Source organism: Patagioenas fasciata, chromosome Z (genome assembly GCF_037038585.1).
Source record: "Patagioenas fasciata isolate bPatFas1 chromosome Z, bPatFas1.hap1, whole genome shotgun sequence".
NCBI classification, from domain to species: domain Eukaryota; kingdom Metazoa; phylum Chordata; class Aves; order Columbiformes; family Columbidae; genus Patagioenas; species Patagioenas fasciata.
The window spans coordinates 77,721,938-77,739,386 of record NC_092560.1 but is presented as its reverse complement, the minus strand read 5'-3'; the positions used below and the strand labels follow the sequence as shown (position 1 = coordinate 77,739,386).

At 40.6% G+C, this 17,449-nt stretch overlaps 1 protein-coding gene across 13 annotated transcripts in view; it reads left to right on the top strand.

Moving 5' to 3' along the window:
• The window catches only part of CELF4 (CUGBP Elav-like family member 4), a 721,430-nt gene that overhangs the window by 393,079 nt on the left and 310,902 nt on the right, over positions 1-17,449 (top strand). For all 13 annotated transcript variants that reach the window (XR_011736445.1, XM_071802133.1, XM_065860489.2 and 10 more), the window contains exon 3: positions 7,218-7,266. Coding sequence is in view for 12 of the 13 variants with exons in the window: in XM_071802133.1 (XP_071658234.1) it covers positions 7,218-7,266 (49 nt within the window). In the remaining variant the exon portion in view is untranslated. The remainder of the gene's footprint in view (positions 1-7,217; positions 7,267-17,449) is intronic.

Genomic DNA, 17,449 nt, shown 5'->3' with positions numbered 1-17,449 from the left:
TTGCTATTAATAAGATCAGCAGTTTCCTCAAATTCAGCCCAAACCATTTTGTGGGTAGAAAGTTTTGTATTTGAAGCCATAGACTTCTGCACATGAACCTGATCTGAACTTAAACCCCATCTAGGTTCATCTATATACACGAGACAAGTGGAAAGATGAATCGATAGTTAGACGGATGGATTGTAATGTATTTTATATGATATATAGAAAATATTCTCAGAGTGCAGGGATGGCCAGTAGCAATCATTCTCAGGGGTAGGCATCAGAGCATTGACTGATTTGTAAAGGTCAGACCCTTCAAGATTTTTTTTTCATATCTCATACATTCCCATTTCAGGTCTTCTCATCTATTTGTGTATGTGTCTATGACACGTATCTCGTCAGTCAGGGAGGAGGGTGGTAGGGAGAAATTAAGAGCACACTATCCAGATAAGGTTTGGGACACAGTCATTTCAGATGCAATGCATTACCAGTGAGTGCTTCCCACCAGGCAGACCAATGTGATTTTTTTCACCACACTTTCTACAACATTTCCTCTCCTTACTCTTTCATTAATCCAACATTGTATCAGTGTGCACTGCCCACACAAAAGTATGCTTAATGTGTAGTCATGCAGCAATTCATGCAACCACAGCACTTACCTCTATTCCCATTGGGGCAGGTTTTACTCTGTGCCTTATAGCTGCAATATACAAATACAGAAGGCTGACTGTGCAGCTGGCCTGTGTAGAAGCAGCTTTCCTGATTCTCTGACACTCACAGAGCTGAGGACCTAGGCCCTGAATTTGTGTTTGGTTGGGTTTTTTTTCAGAGAGTGGAGATTGCTTTGGATTCACTCTTATGGCTATCTAGTTAAGATTACTGTAATTCAATCATGTCATTCAGAACCAGATACAGAGTGATTTACTTGAACTTTGCAATTACACACACACAATTCAATTGTAGGTGATTTTCTTGGCCTTTCCAACTTCAACACTAATACACTTTGCATTTCCTTAGGGCCTTCAGTCACTGCAGATTTTGCTCAAAACTTTAAAAGTTATGACCCCCTCCTACAAACACATTCCTGCCAATAACTTTACTCACGTAAATAGCTGTGTTGACTTCAGGGAGATTACTATTATGTATATTGCAGAACCCCAAAAGTTGGCAGAAGTGGTAAAACGAAATTCATTTTAGTATTTCTTGGGGAGATTTTGAACAGAGAAACATTTTCTGTTGAAGAAATAAGGACTAACAATATTTTTCTGGAAATGTCAGGACAGTTACTAAACTATTCATCCCCCCAATTAACTTCTGAGGTCTGTCATGAGATCACCAAGAACTACCTGGCATCTTTAGGATGTACATTGCTCTGGGATGGGGTTTTCTTCCATGAGGCTAGCCAGCAACTACAGAGATGCAGCAGTGCCCAATAAGCATTTGCTGAGACCTCCTATCTTACATCAACATCCTATCCTTTGTGATTAGGTCAAAGCAGTATTTTATCATTGGTTTAGAGGGCTGATGTCTGAACAACACCAAATACAAGAGAACATGACTGAGCAAGAAGAGTTTCTTATTTGCCATGATATCTGTGCACGTGATTCAGGTACAGAAATGACTTAACTTTTGCTTGTTTATTTAAGACCAGAATTTAGGCATATTTTTTTCATCATACACCTTCATGGAATATTAAGATGCCTTTATCTTCATATTTCAGAAAGAAAGCTGAGAAAGACACAGATGAGAAAGTTGAGAAAGAAATAGGTGTAATGATATGATCAAATTCATCTAGAAGGCCAGTGCAGAGCTGGAAACAGGTCTTGTCAGAGGTTAACACATCTGTTTTCTACATTGTACCGAACTGGATCTTTGGGAACATCAGGAAACTGGGACAATAGAATACTTTTCCTCACAATTTTTGATAGAAAGTGTTAATGAAATCCTCCAGTCTGTTCTCAGGGAGTATTCAAATTTCTTAAGCCATCTAAAGAGGGGTAGAAAAGTTATTATTAAATAGACGATTGCTGTTGTAAACTTCCATGGTCTCATAGATCATACGAGCTTTAGAATCAGGTATTGCCTCCTGAAGTGACTTCTTCCTTGAGCACAACAATCAGATTATCTCCAACACAGGTCTCTTCTGCACTGGACATCACCTTTCTAACCATTGACAGCATTTCTGTGATCTTCAGCAGTCTCCTCCTCTTCTCACTTATTCTTTTTGTCTCAGATTGTGTTTGAAGCTATTCAAGGTGTTTACATCATTTTGGGGTTTTTTTGTTCTTGTTTTTTTTCTCCTTCATTTTTTTTCTTATTTTCACATTTGCATTTGTACATTCTCAAGCCTGGTAGAGACTTAGTCCTGGCTAGAAACCCCATGTATATTAATGACTAATGAAAGAGTGAGACAATAAAGGAAGGGGTAGTAGAAATAGCGAGAGAAAGAAAGATGGAGACAGTGAGAAATCAGCTCTCTCTGCTTCCTAGTCTTCTTTCCCAGGTGATCCTTCCACCTGCTCTAAATTAATATCAAAGCCAGAGGGAACAGAAAAAGGTTGGTGGGGGAGAAATCGACAACCTTAGGAAAAAAAAAAAAAATCATGATGCAGAAAAGCGTCTGTCCCCTGTCTAATTCCTGAAGTGGCCTGTAGCTGATGGTGCTGAGAAAAATACAGCACCAAGCTCTGACATTTCATTTCTGCAGAGAATTGAAAAAGGGCTTGCTGTAATTCATCGCTTCTTGTAACTCAAACCCTTTTTGACAGCAGTACCTGCGCTGTTTTTTAACAGTGCCACCACGGTAGCTGTAATTGGACATGAAAAATGATGTCGTGTTTCTACTTGCACGGCCAAATTGGGGTGGGGGTAGGTGGGGCAAGTGGCAAGCTGGTGTGAGAGGATGACATCTGGCATTATTTGAATGGGTTGGTTTTAGGCAAAAGGAAGAAAAAGCCAAAATGAAGGGTATGAAGTGATACAAGTACAATCATCTTGTCCAAGGTGTGCAAAGGTGATAGTAAATGTGGTTTTCAGCAGAGATGAATGTCCAAAGGATCAAAGGAAAATGAGAAGTGTGGTGCAACTGGAGTTCTAAGTCCTCTATCAACCCAAGTGCTTATGAGATTTGTGGAAAAGGACATGCAACCCCTCTTGCTGACACGGGGCCAATTCCAGCTGTAGTGGTACCCAGTGTCCACAGTTTGTGATTCAGACAGGGAAGCTGAGACACAAACTTTGCTTGAGGCACATTGGGAACACAGTCATCAATAGAACTCCAGTTTGCCATCCTCTTGCCACCTGTTTGAAAATTAGGTCTGTGATATGTAACCAGAAACATAATTTTTTAGCTCTTGCCTAGAGCACTTTGTGCCTCGATATTGTTAGGCACACCTCTGTTATGGCATTGCTGTGAGTGAGGCACTTCAAAGTGAGTTTGTGTCCGAATGAGACTCTGGATTGTGAATGAGGACAAATATGTTGTCCTAATTTACAATGGTGCTATGACTATTAGACATTCTGGTACCATAGTGTCAGGAATCTTTGCAGTTATATAGAGAGTTATATAGAGAACAAAATTTTTTTAGTCAGGTCCTTCATGTAGGTTGGACTAGATTACCTCCAGAGGTCCCTTCCAAACCCAACCATTTGATGATTCTGTGATTCTCTGCTATGAGGGAGGCTAAAGAGGAGATAAACCCTTTCTGGGTTAACTCATGGTGAAACAGTATCCTTCTTTCTCTGTAGCAGCCTAACAGGGATAATCTAAAATAAAGAAACATTGTCATGTTTCAAACGAGAGCACAAGGAGCTTCCATGGGCAAAAGAGAACCATTGCAATGGATGGAATTATAGCACATCTTAGAGGAGAGCCTAACAGAGTCCATTCAGTTCATTTGTCAGTTTGAATTCTGGATCAGCATTTCTAGGTCTTTTCCAGTGTTGCCAAAACTCCTTTGAAGATTTCTGGTGATAGAGACAAGTAAAACCTCACAGCCACCTCTGTAGTTCCTATAATCTCATGTGGATACCAATGGTATTTACTGACTGGTAAATCTTGTTTCTCCTGTCACACTGTCAGAGTCTGCCAAGCCAAGACATATACTAAACATGTCTGTATCAATATTCCCCCAACCACTATTCGGAAGACTGCAGTTTGGAGTACAAACTTTGATTTCTTGGCATTAAACCCATGACAATTTCCAGCTGAAGTATAAGAAGAGCACCTGAGCCTCTGAATTCCCTTCTCCCTGAGAAAGCATCTCCTCAAACCAGGGAAGGTACACCTTTCTGCCATTTCATTTCCCTGCTTAGCCCTTTATCTGGTCCCCAGGCCAGCTCCTTGCTCCCATAATGTCTCTGAAAAAAAAAAAAAAATGTTACATAGATGGAGAGAGGAAACTTAATTACTTTCCTCTCAGTGTTTCTCCCTGTAATTGGTGTCTTTCATGTCAAGATGATCTCAATTTGTATTAGGGGCTCCGTGCAGGCAGCACTTTCTCTTTGGTCTATAAAGAAATTGTCAAGTGTATAAATCATAGTGTACATTAAATTACAGTAGCCTTTTACTTATTAATTTCCCCACTTTTTTCTTCCTCTGTTGGACGCTCATTCCATCACTCTTTTTTTTTTTTTTTCTTTCTCCTTTCTTGGAGATTGCCTTCTTTTTCTCAAAAAAAAAAAATCAACAACCCAAACCACGAACAAATATTAGTCTCCTCTCATTTTTGCTAAAGGGTCTGATGATCTTTCCTGCCTTTTTTGCCTTTTGCAAACTGGCCACATTGAACTAAAAAACAACTAGGAAGAATTCTCTCTGTTTTTTCTAAAAACTGAATCCAAAGCTTACTGAAGTTCAGTGGGGATTTTCATGGCCTTTAGCAGGCTTCAGATCAGCACCTATATTGATAGATTTGTGGAGCATTCTGCACTACAAGGCTGTGTCCATTTTTAGACTCCAGACATTGCTTCTCAGGACTGTATGCAACACTCCTCCTATAAATTCCTGGCTACTGTGACTGTTTCTCTTGCTGATAGCCTGTGATACAGGATCTGCCTATCTTGGACTGAGCACCAGGGATCTCTGACCATGCTCCTTTAGCCACTGGAGTTAGATTAGCCATTGTGTCCACATGAGGAACCCAGTTGCGTGAGTGTAATTGTGAAATTTAACAGCTCTCAAGTCAGACCAACCTACTGTAAACACAAACCAGTCTCAGTGGTTGAGCAGCTGGGGGTAGTTAAAGCACAGTAACTGAGTAGTTTGGCTTCATCATCCTGTGCATGAGAATCAAGTTGGGGTTCATCCCACCTGACTTTAACTGCATAGTCTACCTTTATGTTCAGTGGAGGGAAACAGGCACTGCAGAAGATCATTCATCCTTTTCATCTCAGACACTAGTTTTAAGAGTGGCTTGAAATTACACTTTTTAGACATTTGGAATTACATTACATAAACTACCCTTCTCACCTGTGTGATGTCAGATCTCTGAATGTAACATCTAACTGCTCACAGGTGGTTACACGAGACCTACAGCAGGATGTCCATCCTGCTGCTGCTAAATATATCACTTCCAGTCCTGCTAGTACCTTGTGATGTGTGTGTGACAGATCTTTACAGTTGCAGAATCAGGGGTTGATACAAGGTTTATGCAGTACCAGATTTCTTTCTGGTTTTACCACTTCAACCATCTGGAGTTTGTTGAATGATACAGGCATATGAGAGAGCAGGAATTGCTCAGGAGCCTCTGGAGCCATTGATCCTTTTCTTCCTGAGTTCAAGTCTAACTGTAGTCAGTTTATGGCTAAGTACATTTTCCTCTTGAGACAACAATGCAGCAGGATCTGCTAGGCTCTCCATCATCTTAACCTACTTGTCAGCCAGCTTGATAACTTTTTATTGCTAAATATGTGTGCAGAGCAATTAGAATAAATCTAAATTATTATGAACTACTTTCAGGGAAATTAAAAAAAAAAAAAGAAAAAAAAAAGGAAATTAACAAAAAAAAAAAAAAAAAAAAAAAGAAAACTAGAAACTTTGTTGCCTAACTGTGATTACTGTGATTAGTAACAAATAAAGGAGGGACAGTATCACCTGAAGGCATCTTGTGACACTCATCAACCAATTAGTGGTCTGACTTTATCAGGGAAGCAATGTGTTGGGAGATTCCCATTTGCTCATGATTTTCTGCTCCTTGTGATGCTTGTTTGAACTTGCACTTTCTATAGCTGCCAAATATAAAGGACAATTTTGTTCCACTTGGGGGTAGACACATACAGAAAAATATTTTGGTTAATGCATTTGCATAGTGCATGGATTGCTTTAAATGACATGGGACAACAGGCAGGGAAGGGCTTTCAGATAAAGAAAATCTCAACTGGTTCTGATCCAGTCTGCATCTCCGACTACTAATGGGAAGAGTGTATTCTATCCCTGCTCATCAGACAACCACATCGTGTTAGCCACCACCAGTGAAGATGATAATGGGCATCTGTTGTCCTCTCTCCTGAGGGTGAGCAACTCCGGGAATAGTGATGGTCTTTGTTAAGAGAAAGAGAAGTTGGAGAACAGAAATCCTAGTCACAGTGTAAAGATGAGAGTTTTATATTTGCTTATGTTCTGATGTGAAAAGATACTTGAAAAGCAACAGAGGAAGAGGTTTTGACTCATTTTCTACCCGGTGCCACATAAAAAACTCTCAATAGCCAGCATTCCTCTACCATGTGGGCAAACCAGATCTAAATTCCATTCCGTATGTATGAAATGAAGTCTGCTGTGTTACAGGTGACTGTCCCACTGAGCTGACAGTGGAGGTGGAATTCAGTTTTCCATTCTCTTTTCATCATGTCAATCTCAAGGAATCTTTGCAATTAAAGTTTCACTTATTCTGAGCATTTCTGCTCTGACACAGTAGTGTTTCTTGAGGAAACTATTAGAAATTTAAAAAGTTATGTTTAAAATTTCATGACCTATGTGAAATGAGTCAGATCCCTTTCCCAAAGCAATCCAACAGAGCACCTGTCAGGTAAATAGCGTGACACTGATTTACCTTGGACCAAGAAGCAACCTGTACTTTGCAGTTACTTCTTTGTTTACTGATTGCCTTTTATCCCCCTCCTCGTGGAACAAATTCTGGTGCTAACTATGATGCATGGTTAAAAAACAAAGAAAACCTCTGCATATGAATGTTTGATTCCACCATTAATTGTGCGTCTCTCTTTGGTCTTTCTTACAGATGAATAGACCGATCCAGGTGAAACCAGCGGACAGCGAAAGCCGAGGAGGTAGTTGACTGCATTGCTTTCAGCCACAGTGCTAAGTATAATTGTTGTCTCTGGCTTCTCTCAGGCAATGTGCTGATCAATTAGTAACGTAATCACTGCCAAAGAAATTCCCTCTGCAGCAAAGATTCTCTTTATTAAATCTCCTTTACTTCGTCTCGCTTTCCTCATATTCAATTATTATTTGATTTTAAAAGGCAGGCAGGTGCCAGCAATTGCCTGGGAAACAAATAACTGCCTCGTTAAGAAGTGAAGCATCAGGCGCTGACTTAACAAAGTTTATCAGTGGTGACGGCAATGTAGGTTTTTCAGATCTATGTTAAGCTGAGCTGCAGTGTTGTTTAATTTGGTTAGAATAAAGCAGATATTTTATGGCTTCCCTGACCATGTTGTTTCTGCGTGGAGTGAAGCAACTCTGCTTTTGGAAAAAGCAAACTCTGAGATAGCAGAGTTTTCTGCACCTGTATCAGCTTATCTGGATAAACCTGTTGTGGGAACTGAAGTCTTCTCTCAGTCCAAGGGAGTTATTCAGGATTTGCACAGGTGTAGCTGAAATCAGGAGCCGGTCTTTTGCTTTTCCAGCCTGCACAGTGGATTTGGAAGGCTTTGCTAAGTGACCGTTCAATAGATCACCAGTGATAAGGTGTTTCTTGTAAAAGGTTTTTTACCAGAACCGATGTAGTGATGCTTCACCGTACTGTTCTAACAGGGGCCTGTTTGTCAGATCAAACAGTAGAGCTCACTGAGAAACTGTGAGAGGGTCCGTTATGCTGGATAAATTACCATTCCACTTCTTTTTCTTATGTCTGTACATTTATATATATATTTGCGTATATTTAATACGATGCTCCTTCTTTCATCTCTATCGCTATCTCTTTATGGAGAAAAAAAGGATATTCTTTTACCCAGTTATGCATAAAAGCACTAGTGCTTATGTATCATATGACTGTGGGAATAGATTTTGTCATTTAGTAATTATGTGACTCTTAGATGTGTGAAAACTCCCTAATTTCCACCATGGACATAAACTCTTTCTCATTTACGGGACAACTATCTTTGTGCTGGCATTAGTGGAAATCCCCAGCAACAATTAGCAGAAGTAAAATGCCTCACAGACAAAAGACACTGAAATCGTATTCTTTTTTTTCAGTTAAAAGCTTTGGATTCCAGAGGCTTTGACTGCGTCAGTGTGAGGCTGAAACTCTCCAGTGACTCAAGTCATTGGAAGACTCTGTGTGCAGCTTGTAGTTGTAGGGCTGGTGTTACGGAGTGGTCAAACCAGCAGGTCAAGAGAGGCTCCATAAGGAAGGGCTGTGGTGCAGTGTAATTGCAGAGCAAGAGAAGAGCTGAGTGCTGGAAAAATGCCAGGAAGCTCAGGGATAAATATTGCACTTTCAGAGTCCCTCTAAAGTAAATTGGCGGGAATTTGGTCAACACTAGGCAGAAAGTATTTGACGGGCTCTGCAATGGCAAGTTCTGCTATCAAGGGTCATGGTACGTTTCTAACCTGCAACAAAGGCATGTCAAATCATACAGCATTGTCCGGTGGTTTTTAACAGAACCAGGTCAATTTACCCCATTTCCCTTCCCGTCTGACGATCCGTCTCCCCATCTGAGCAGGAGTGGGTAAGCCATGGGCAGTTGTCAACGCTGATCTCCCAGGGGAGAAGGGAAAGGCTCAGCTGCATGGGCAAATGAGGGGACATTATACACATTCCAACGGAGCTCGTGCTGACAGCAAGAGTGAAGGGAGGGCCTTTTGTCTATTTAATTAGACATAGCAAAAAATAATTAGGCTGGCCAATTTGCTTAGTGCGCCTACAGGGTATATAGCTCCCAATCATTCTTTTTTTCTTTTTTTTTTTAATGCAAATCACTAATGGAGAACACATGCCTGACTTTCCGGGAAGGGGTTTGAAACTCTTTTGCTAAGAGCAGCTACTTTCAGGAGGGTGGTTTGAACTGCAAAGGGTTCTGGTGGCAGTTTAATTCCACATTATCCATCACACTAGTGGTTCCCTCCCCATTGTATTTTAGCTAATTATCTCCCCAACACACACAAACCTCATCTTTTCTCACTGCTCCCATATTGCTCCTATCGGAGGTGATCATAATGCAGGGGCCAAGCTGGTGCACTCATCATTGGTGTGAAAGACGTGTCGTCCTAATTCCCCACTGACTAGCAGCTTCTGGGCTGGTGATGTTTCAGGATGACATGACTCAAGGGCAACTATGGGAGAAAAGAAAAATTGGCACCCAAGGGAGGTATTGTATGAAAACACGTTCTTCTCAAGCCCACTGGTTAAAGCCAGCGTGGCAAACAGAATGCTGAAAAGGAGGCCTTGTATCTTAGGAGCACATCAAAGGACTTCATTAGGGCTGCAAGATAAAGGTCAACTTCAACAACAAAGAAACTAAGTTGTGGCTTATTATGCTCCATCAGTGTATTGGGATAGGATGTGAGGGAAGAGAAGGGCTTGGAAGATGAAGCAGCTCTTCTCCACAGCACAAGTCTTTGGTCTGCCCAAAGCCCACACTTTGAATACACCTCTACCAACTGGCTTATGGGGGAAATTTGGTGTCAGGTCATGGTATTAAAGAAAGAGGCAGTGCTCTTTGAAACTGTAGTTTGCAAGGAGACTTTTACTGGAAATGGTGAGCAGTATAATCGAGGAAGTCAGGTTGTGTTTTACGTAGGGACAAATACCTGCATTTTGCTAAAACACAAATCTTTGGCTTTTCCATTAAGTTCTCCCACAACCCAAAGTTAATAGGAGTCCAAAATTAACTCTTCTCCCAAACAGATCCTGCTCATAATGTTTTCCTCTTGTTCTGGAGTCTGGATTTTGTTGGTCTTTAACCCTTCACGTCTCTTTATTCTCAGTTGAACTGAAAGTGTGTGTTAGCTTTTAGTGTGTGTTAGTGGGAATTTAGATTGTCAGACCATTTATGCTTGGGGAAGAATTCAAAATGTTGCCTGGCACAAATTACCTAAACCCAACAAAATGGAAATCCTGAGTGCCCGTTATTAGTTTTGCTGATTTTATTATTTTGTTTGTTAATCCTCATATTGGACTAGGAACAAGACAAAGAGTGTAATCCTTTTCAATAAAAACTGGCATTATTTACATTTGCTAAATCTCACAGGAACTAGAAATGAATGTATTCTCAGTACTTTTCTCTTGGGAAACAGTCTAAATTAATGGGAAAATTTTGCATTTTGCATTTCTGCCTGTTTGTGCATGCACGTGTCTGTATAGTCAAGCTACAAAATGTTATATGGGGTGTTCCTTCTATAAAAAGCTGATGAAGCTTCACATACCTGGTTGGAAGGTCATAGTCCATTGACATTTTATGGAGACTTTAGCAGTGGTGGAATTGATAGAATGTGATAAAAAGGCAACAATTCTGTATTTCATTCTGAAAAATCACCCTGTAACTCTAGCTCTATTAAGGGTATCTTAAAAACTCTCATTGGTCTTTGCATTGTCCAAATTTTAGCTTGACTATACAGAAACTAATTTGCCATCAACTAGGTAGTCCAACATGGTTTTAGGGCTGTAAGCTATAACTCCACGTTAAACTCCGAATGTGACAAATTTCAATTAAACTGATAGAATTTTCTATTCTTCCATCCTGTTGTTAATGATTTGTATTGGTTCCTTGTCTCATATTCAGATCTAAAAATAGTCTGAAAATATCGGTGACTTAAAGTTTTGCAAACTTAGGGAAAGATTTCAAATCTGTTTTGTGGTTTGGGGCAAAAGTTCGGAGCCATTTCTTATTTCATCCACAATAACTCTAGCTCTCACTAGACAACTCTAGCTGCTGCTGGCAGGGTTAACCTATGATAAACGCAGCCCCGAGGTCCCACTAGGTTGTACAGGGAGTAACATTTTTTAAAAGGAAAGGGCTCTCCTGCTACTGTATTTGCACTCTGTTAGTGATGCTTAGATGCTTCATTGCTCCCACATTCCTCTCAAAGGACAGAGGAAGGTCCAGGAAGGAAAGCATGCAAAGATGCACACAGTGTGCTACCCAGGCCCAGTGTTAATGTCTCTACTGAGAAACACTTGATGATTTTGGGGTCCTCCTACTTTTTTATGAAAGAGATATGGGAGATTCCTGGACTAAAGAAAACAAAAAGGCAAAGTCCAAAGTGGTTTAGAGTTGAAAGGCTGCAATGTTCTGCAGCATGGGTGTCAAGAGATTTACAGGAGAACCTGGAGTTCATCACATTGCAGTGTTTTCTGCATGCAAGACTTCACAAATCTACTAAAGCTTCTCCCTGTGTTTGTGATTTCAAGCAAATTCATTAGTGTATGTTTGAGGGAGTCATGTGCAGTGTGTCTTTTTTTGTTTGTTGTTTCTGGGGTCATGATAGCAGCAGCTGGAATGGTTGGAGTTTATATTTCAACTGACTTGCATCATTTCTCTACCGGATACTGAGTGTGCAGGCTCTGAATTTATCTGCTCAGTTATGCTTTATTCCAGCTTCAGAGCAAAACGTCCAAGCACTCGTTTATAGTAAACACCAAATCAGTGGTGGCTCGACTGTGCACTATGGTCTTTTTCTTCTTATTCTCTTCCATCAGCTCGGCAGTGATGATAGGGGCAGAATGGCCTTTCCACAGTTTCTAAGCCCTATATTCCTTTGGGACAAAAGTCTGGACCTATTTTTCATTTAATCCAGGACATTTCTAACTCTCACTAACTCTCTGCTACAGCTGGTAGGATTTATGTGTGACAAACACAGCCCAGGGTCCCAGTAGCCATTTGGCATTTAGCTGTTTTCCATTTAAATCAGAATTCTGTGGCTTGCAATGATGGCCAAAACCTAGCAGGAAGCTTTCCATCCAGGTACTAGCCAGATCTCGGCCTGTTTAGACATTGAAATCAAACAAGACTTGTTGCCTTCAGCTTGGCTTGGCTTCACACTGCTATAACAACGCCACATGAGATTATTTCCTTCTTTTTTGGAAAATATTTGCAAGCAGTAGGTTTGGTTGCTCAGACCTGAAGGATCTGAATTAGAGTTTTAAGGATAACTAAGGACATGTAAATCTTGAGAAAGCTCAGCATCTCATGTCCTGTACTGCTGGAAATTAGGCTTTGCATTTGTGCAAGAAGTCCTGAACTCTAGGACCCCGTGCACATGAGGGTTGTACCTTTGTAATTCTTGTATCTTCCTTGTCTGTGAGCAATATGCATTGCTTGGACACATCAGGCTCTGTGGAAACCATTTCACCAGTAATTCCTGTCTTGTATGCTTTGTGGGCTTCTTTAGGACAATTCCCACCCAGGAAGCTGGAGAGCAGGCTGAAGAAATGTTCTGTTTCCAGGTGATGATCCATACTATCTACCTCTATGTGGCCTGACATAGCTTTTTCTTCATCTCTCTTTCTTTTATGGTCCTCACATTCAGCAGGAACAGGCCGATTGCACTGGCAAACACCCCAGGGAGACAGATAATGTTTTCCCTTCTAACACTTGGGAGAAAAGCTCCAAGCTTACTTCTCCATGAGTACATCCCCGTTAACACTTTCAGCATCACCATGAGCCTGGTACGACTCAGCCTAATCTTCTGTAGCTTGAGCAGGCAAGGCACAGAGAAGGACCCACAAGGACCACACAACACAGGTTTGCCAGCCTTTGCTGTGACCATTGCACTTACGAGGCTAAGACTACTAGATGGACAGTAACAGGTCCTATCCGCACATTTTCTGAGGTCTGGACTGAAGACCTCTGGATAAACCATTTACCACACCCAGGGCCTCTTCTTCCCCCTTCTTTTGGTGCCCGCAACAGTTTAAAAAACATCTCTCTTCCTCTTTATCTTGCCTTGTGATTTGAAAGAATGCTTCCAACTCCATGACAAATCCTCCTCCTAAATCTCATACATCTCATCTTGCTGAGATGTGCCCCAAATGTGAGTAATCAGCTGGTTTTGACTCTTCTTGTAGGCAGAATTAAAAATAAATAAACAAGAATACCTCCACACCCAAATCTAAATATCTTCTCTCTTTAAATTACATATCCAATATCAAACAGCACACTGGTGCTGAGTTACAATATCCCTGTGTGAAAGGTAAAGAGAAGGAATGACTGCTTAAAAATAACCTAATATTCTGTTAAAAATCCAGTGGGAGAGGATATGAAGAGTCAAGGAAAAAGAGAAAAATCAAGAACCTAAACAAAAGATCTTGACATTAAACTACGAGTCAGCTTGCTTATCTCAAAGGCTGGGGAAGTGTCAGGGCCAACAAAAGCTTGGTGTCATTGACAGGCTGGGCTCATGAGGAAAGGCTGTCAGAGATGCTGTAGTACTGGGAGAGAGAGATGCCAGTGCCTTGTAGTGTGTTCAGCTCTCTGTCAAGGGCTGTGGAAGGATCTGGGCCTAGGACCACAAAGGCCACCTTATATATCCCACAGTACTGAACACTGCTCTGGACCCTTCTGGCCTGTGTGTCTTGTTTTTCTGCCCATGTGAACGTGGATGCATCAAGTCCAGGGCAGAATGAATAAAATCACCCAGATTTGGGCGTTCTTCCTTTCTCTCAGGTCAGGTGGATCCAGAGCCTTTGAAAAGTAAAGCCAAACTTTAGACCCACTGTGTGTGATGGAGCCTTCTATAGCAACACTCAAAGCTGCTGCTTTCAAAGGGAACCTGTCCATTTTATTTTATTCCAGGTCTGAATATTGGTTAAAATCTGTTGTGTTTTTCCTTTAGCCCTAAAATAAACCTGATATTGCAAGAACATTCTAGTACCCATGGAAATCTTCTCTTTCTAGCTCTGTCTTGTGGTGGGACTGATTGCAGTCAACGGGAAAGGCAAATCTCCTAGTTTATTGTGGAAATTCAGGATTGCATGACCCTACTGACAGCTGACACCTTGTTGTCCTCGCAGCGCTGTATTTTCTAGCAGACAGAATGTACCGACATGCAAATGGCTCAGTTAACTCAAAGTGGCCCTGGATGACCTCATTCATGCCCTCCACTGTCTCTCACTGGGTGAGAAAAAAGGCTCCAGCAGATCCTCATGTGTAGTGTTTTATATCTGATGAACGCTGAAGGCTGATGTGCTCCATCCCATGCACACCTGCTGAAAGAATATAAGGGACATCAAACTTTTGCTCACGTCTGCCCTTTCCATCGTGACTGAAATCGATGGAAGTGTGCCCATCAATAGGAACTGGAAAAGATCCACAGGACGTTGTGTTCTAGCACATGTCCTGAGGACAACCTTTTAAAATCAAATATTAAGGGAATAAAAGGGAAAAAAAAAAAACATTTTGCAAATTTTTCATAAAGCATCTGCAACCTGATAGTGTACTGACAAGAAGGAGGAGAACCTAGAGCAGAGCCTGGGGAGAGGCTGAGGAGCTCATCACCTTGAGGTTTTGATATCAGTTCTTTTCTCTGCTACTACGTGACTTTTGATCAATTATGTATCTTCAATTCCTTTCTCCTTCTTACTCTTCCTGCATTGCCTGCTTGGGTTTTAATATGCTTTTATTTGCTTGTTTCTTGCAGCTAGTGCCTTTGACATCCATGTATATCAGGCTGTCAGTGTCATAGGGTTAAGACACCAGTGAAAGCCTATAGCCATGCCCAAAATGATGTGTACAGGACCAAAAATCAAGTGTGGTGGATGATCCAGGGCCTTCACATTGCAGAGTGGTATTTGGAGGTTTTTCAGCAACAGGGCAAAAAAGGAACAAGAGATGGAAGGAGGAGAGTGGAAGAAATAAAAAATGTAATCTTATAAAAATTTCTGCCTTTGTAAATACAGCTCAGCATCCTAGGTGAACTCAGGGACACATTACAATCCTAGTATCTTTTTTTAATGTAAAGGTTGCTTGTCAATGGGTTTTTATACAGCATTAATAATACATTTATAGATACGCTCCACAATTAATTGTAAAGCATTTATGGCACTGAACAGTTAGAATGCATTATGATAATCACTCCTCATGCATTGACTTTATTGTAAAGGTTTTGCTGATCATTATAATTGGCTTGTTATTACACAAGGATATAATAACACCTCTCTGTATAGTAGTTTATAGCACATCAATAGCAAATGCATTCCCTTTATTGGAAGCAATGTGCATTTTATTAGAATATAGCTGAATAAGTGCAATCCATGTAGACAAATGAAGTTTCTAATGAACTGTCTCACAAAAGAGTCGAAATAACAAGCCATTTATGATGTATTTTTCTATTGACGAACTTGTAGTTATGGTTACATGGGCATTTCTTTAAAAAATGGAAGGCAAAAGGCATGTTTTGCTGTTCTTTCAGAGAAGCATTTGAGGGAAAGGGAATATATAGGCCATTTTTCTGCTGCATGTTGATTAACGTAAGGGTAACCGATGCTCACACATTACAGATTTCACTTGCTTGTTGAAATTTTCCAAGCTTCTTCCTTGTGCATTTGGTCTGACATCCACAAAGGATCAAAATGTTCTCACACTGAGTCCAAGCTCAGCTTCTGGAATGGTGATGCACCAACATCCCCTATACAGTGAGCAGCGAATTAAGTATGAGGGGCTTGGTGTTGTCCTTGCTCCTGTTCTGTGTTTTGTTTTTTTTTTTTTTTTTTCCTGTATTTTACCAAAAGGTATTTTAATGAAAATTCACAAATGATCCCTGGGCAAGGCCTGTCATACATAACATCAATTCTCCCATTGCTACTGATTGCTGTAGCAGGAAGGCAGAGGTCTTAGAAGAGATCTGGTGCAAAATGTGATGTGAGGAGGAATGACAAAGAGAAGAATTAGTATAAAGGAAACTGAGGCAACTGGAAGAATAAGTATGCAAAGTTATTTCCTTGCCTGACATCATTACTCCATGTCTGAATTTCAGTTCTTTCTGGTAACTTAGTGTTGCACGCATCTGACATACACATGTAGTTGATGTGTATTTGTTTATTCATCTAACCTCAATTGCAATCAATGTTAATCAAGTAGCTAAACACTTAAACCCCTGGATCTAGATAAATAAGTGTGTTGTTTCCACATCTGGTACAGTTCATACAGTCACATTGCTGCCTGAAGTATTACCAGGGTATAGTCTGAGTACAGTGTTCAGCACATAATTCTGTGGGCCTGTTTCTTTATGACTGTCACCGTTTTCTTGCACGCTTGCAGAGGCCCTTAACTCTAGAGTAATCCAGGATCTTTCTGGAAAGTGAATTTTAGTGTGATGTAGGAGCTAAGAAATGTCTGGATTACAGTCAGTATTCTCAGCTGTTGGTACACAGAGGTTACAGTTGAGCAATTTAAAATAAGACTGGCTAAACCCTACAGATTCTATGCAGTCTGAACTCTATTTTCTCTGAGTGGGAATTTCAGTGAGAGGGTTTTGCCCCTTGCGTGTTGAGATCCCAGATTACAGTATCACAGTTTGGAAGAAGTTTTGAGACTCAGGAGATACTGGAGGTCAATAAAACTTTTCTCCATGGCATACAGAGCATTTTCCAATTACTATATATATATATTTTTTCAGTGTGTATGTGAAATCAGTTTGGGAGGTAGAAAATCCTTATGTAAACAATTTAGGTCTTTAGCTAAACTGTATCTAGTGCTTTTACCCAGAAATTGGGCCTCTTAGGAACCTCGGACTTAGGGACAGAAGAAAATTTAAACAGGGCTTCTGTGCCACTGTCCTTAAAATGTTATTTCAAGCAGGATTCACTTTGTGTATCTTAGATGCCTAAATATTAGGCATATGGTTTAAGTTTAGTCATATAAACACCTCATGTGGACAGTGGAGGAAGAGACAGTTCCAATCTGTACTTCACCACATCCTAAGACAAACGGGTTAAATGGTGTTCAGAAGTTTCCTTTCTCTCTCTCTCCACTGAATCTGGAATGAACCTATAGCAATTAACTCAGATTTAGATATCTCACTCTTAGGCACCTGAAGAGAGGTAAGATAAATCGCAACTCTCACCTTTGCATGCCACAGTTTTCCATCTCTATCGTATGAATGATGATACTTGACTTTTCTGAAACCCTCGTTAAGATCTATGAATAAAAATTGCTGCATAAAACCTATGGATTGTAGGACGTACTGGGATTTTTTTCTAAGAAGGGAAGACATCTTTCTCCATTAATGTGTTTGCTTCATAATGTCAAGGGAAGAATAGGAGGGGTTGCATCCCAATCAGCCTGAGCAATG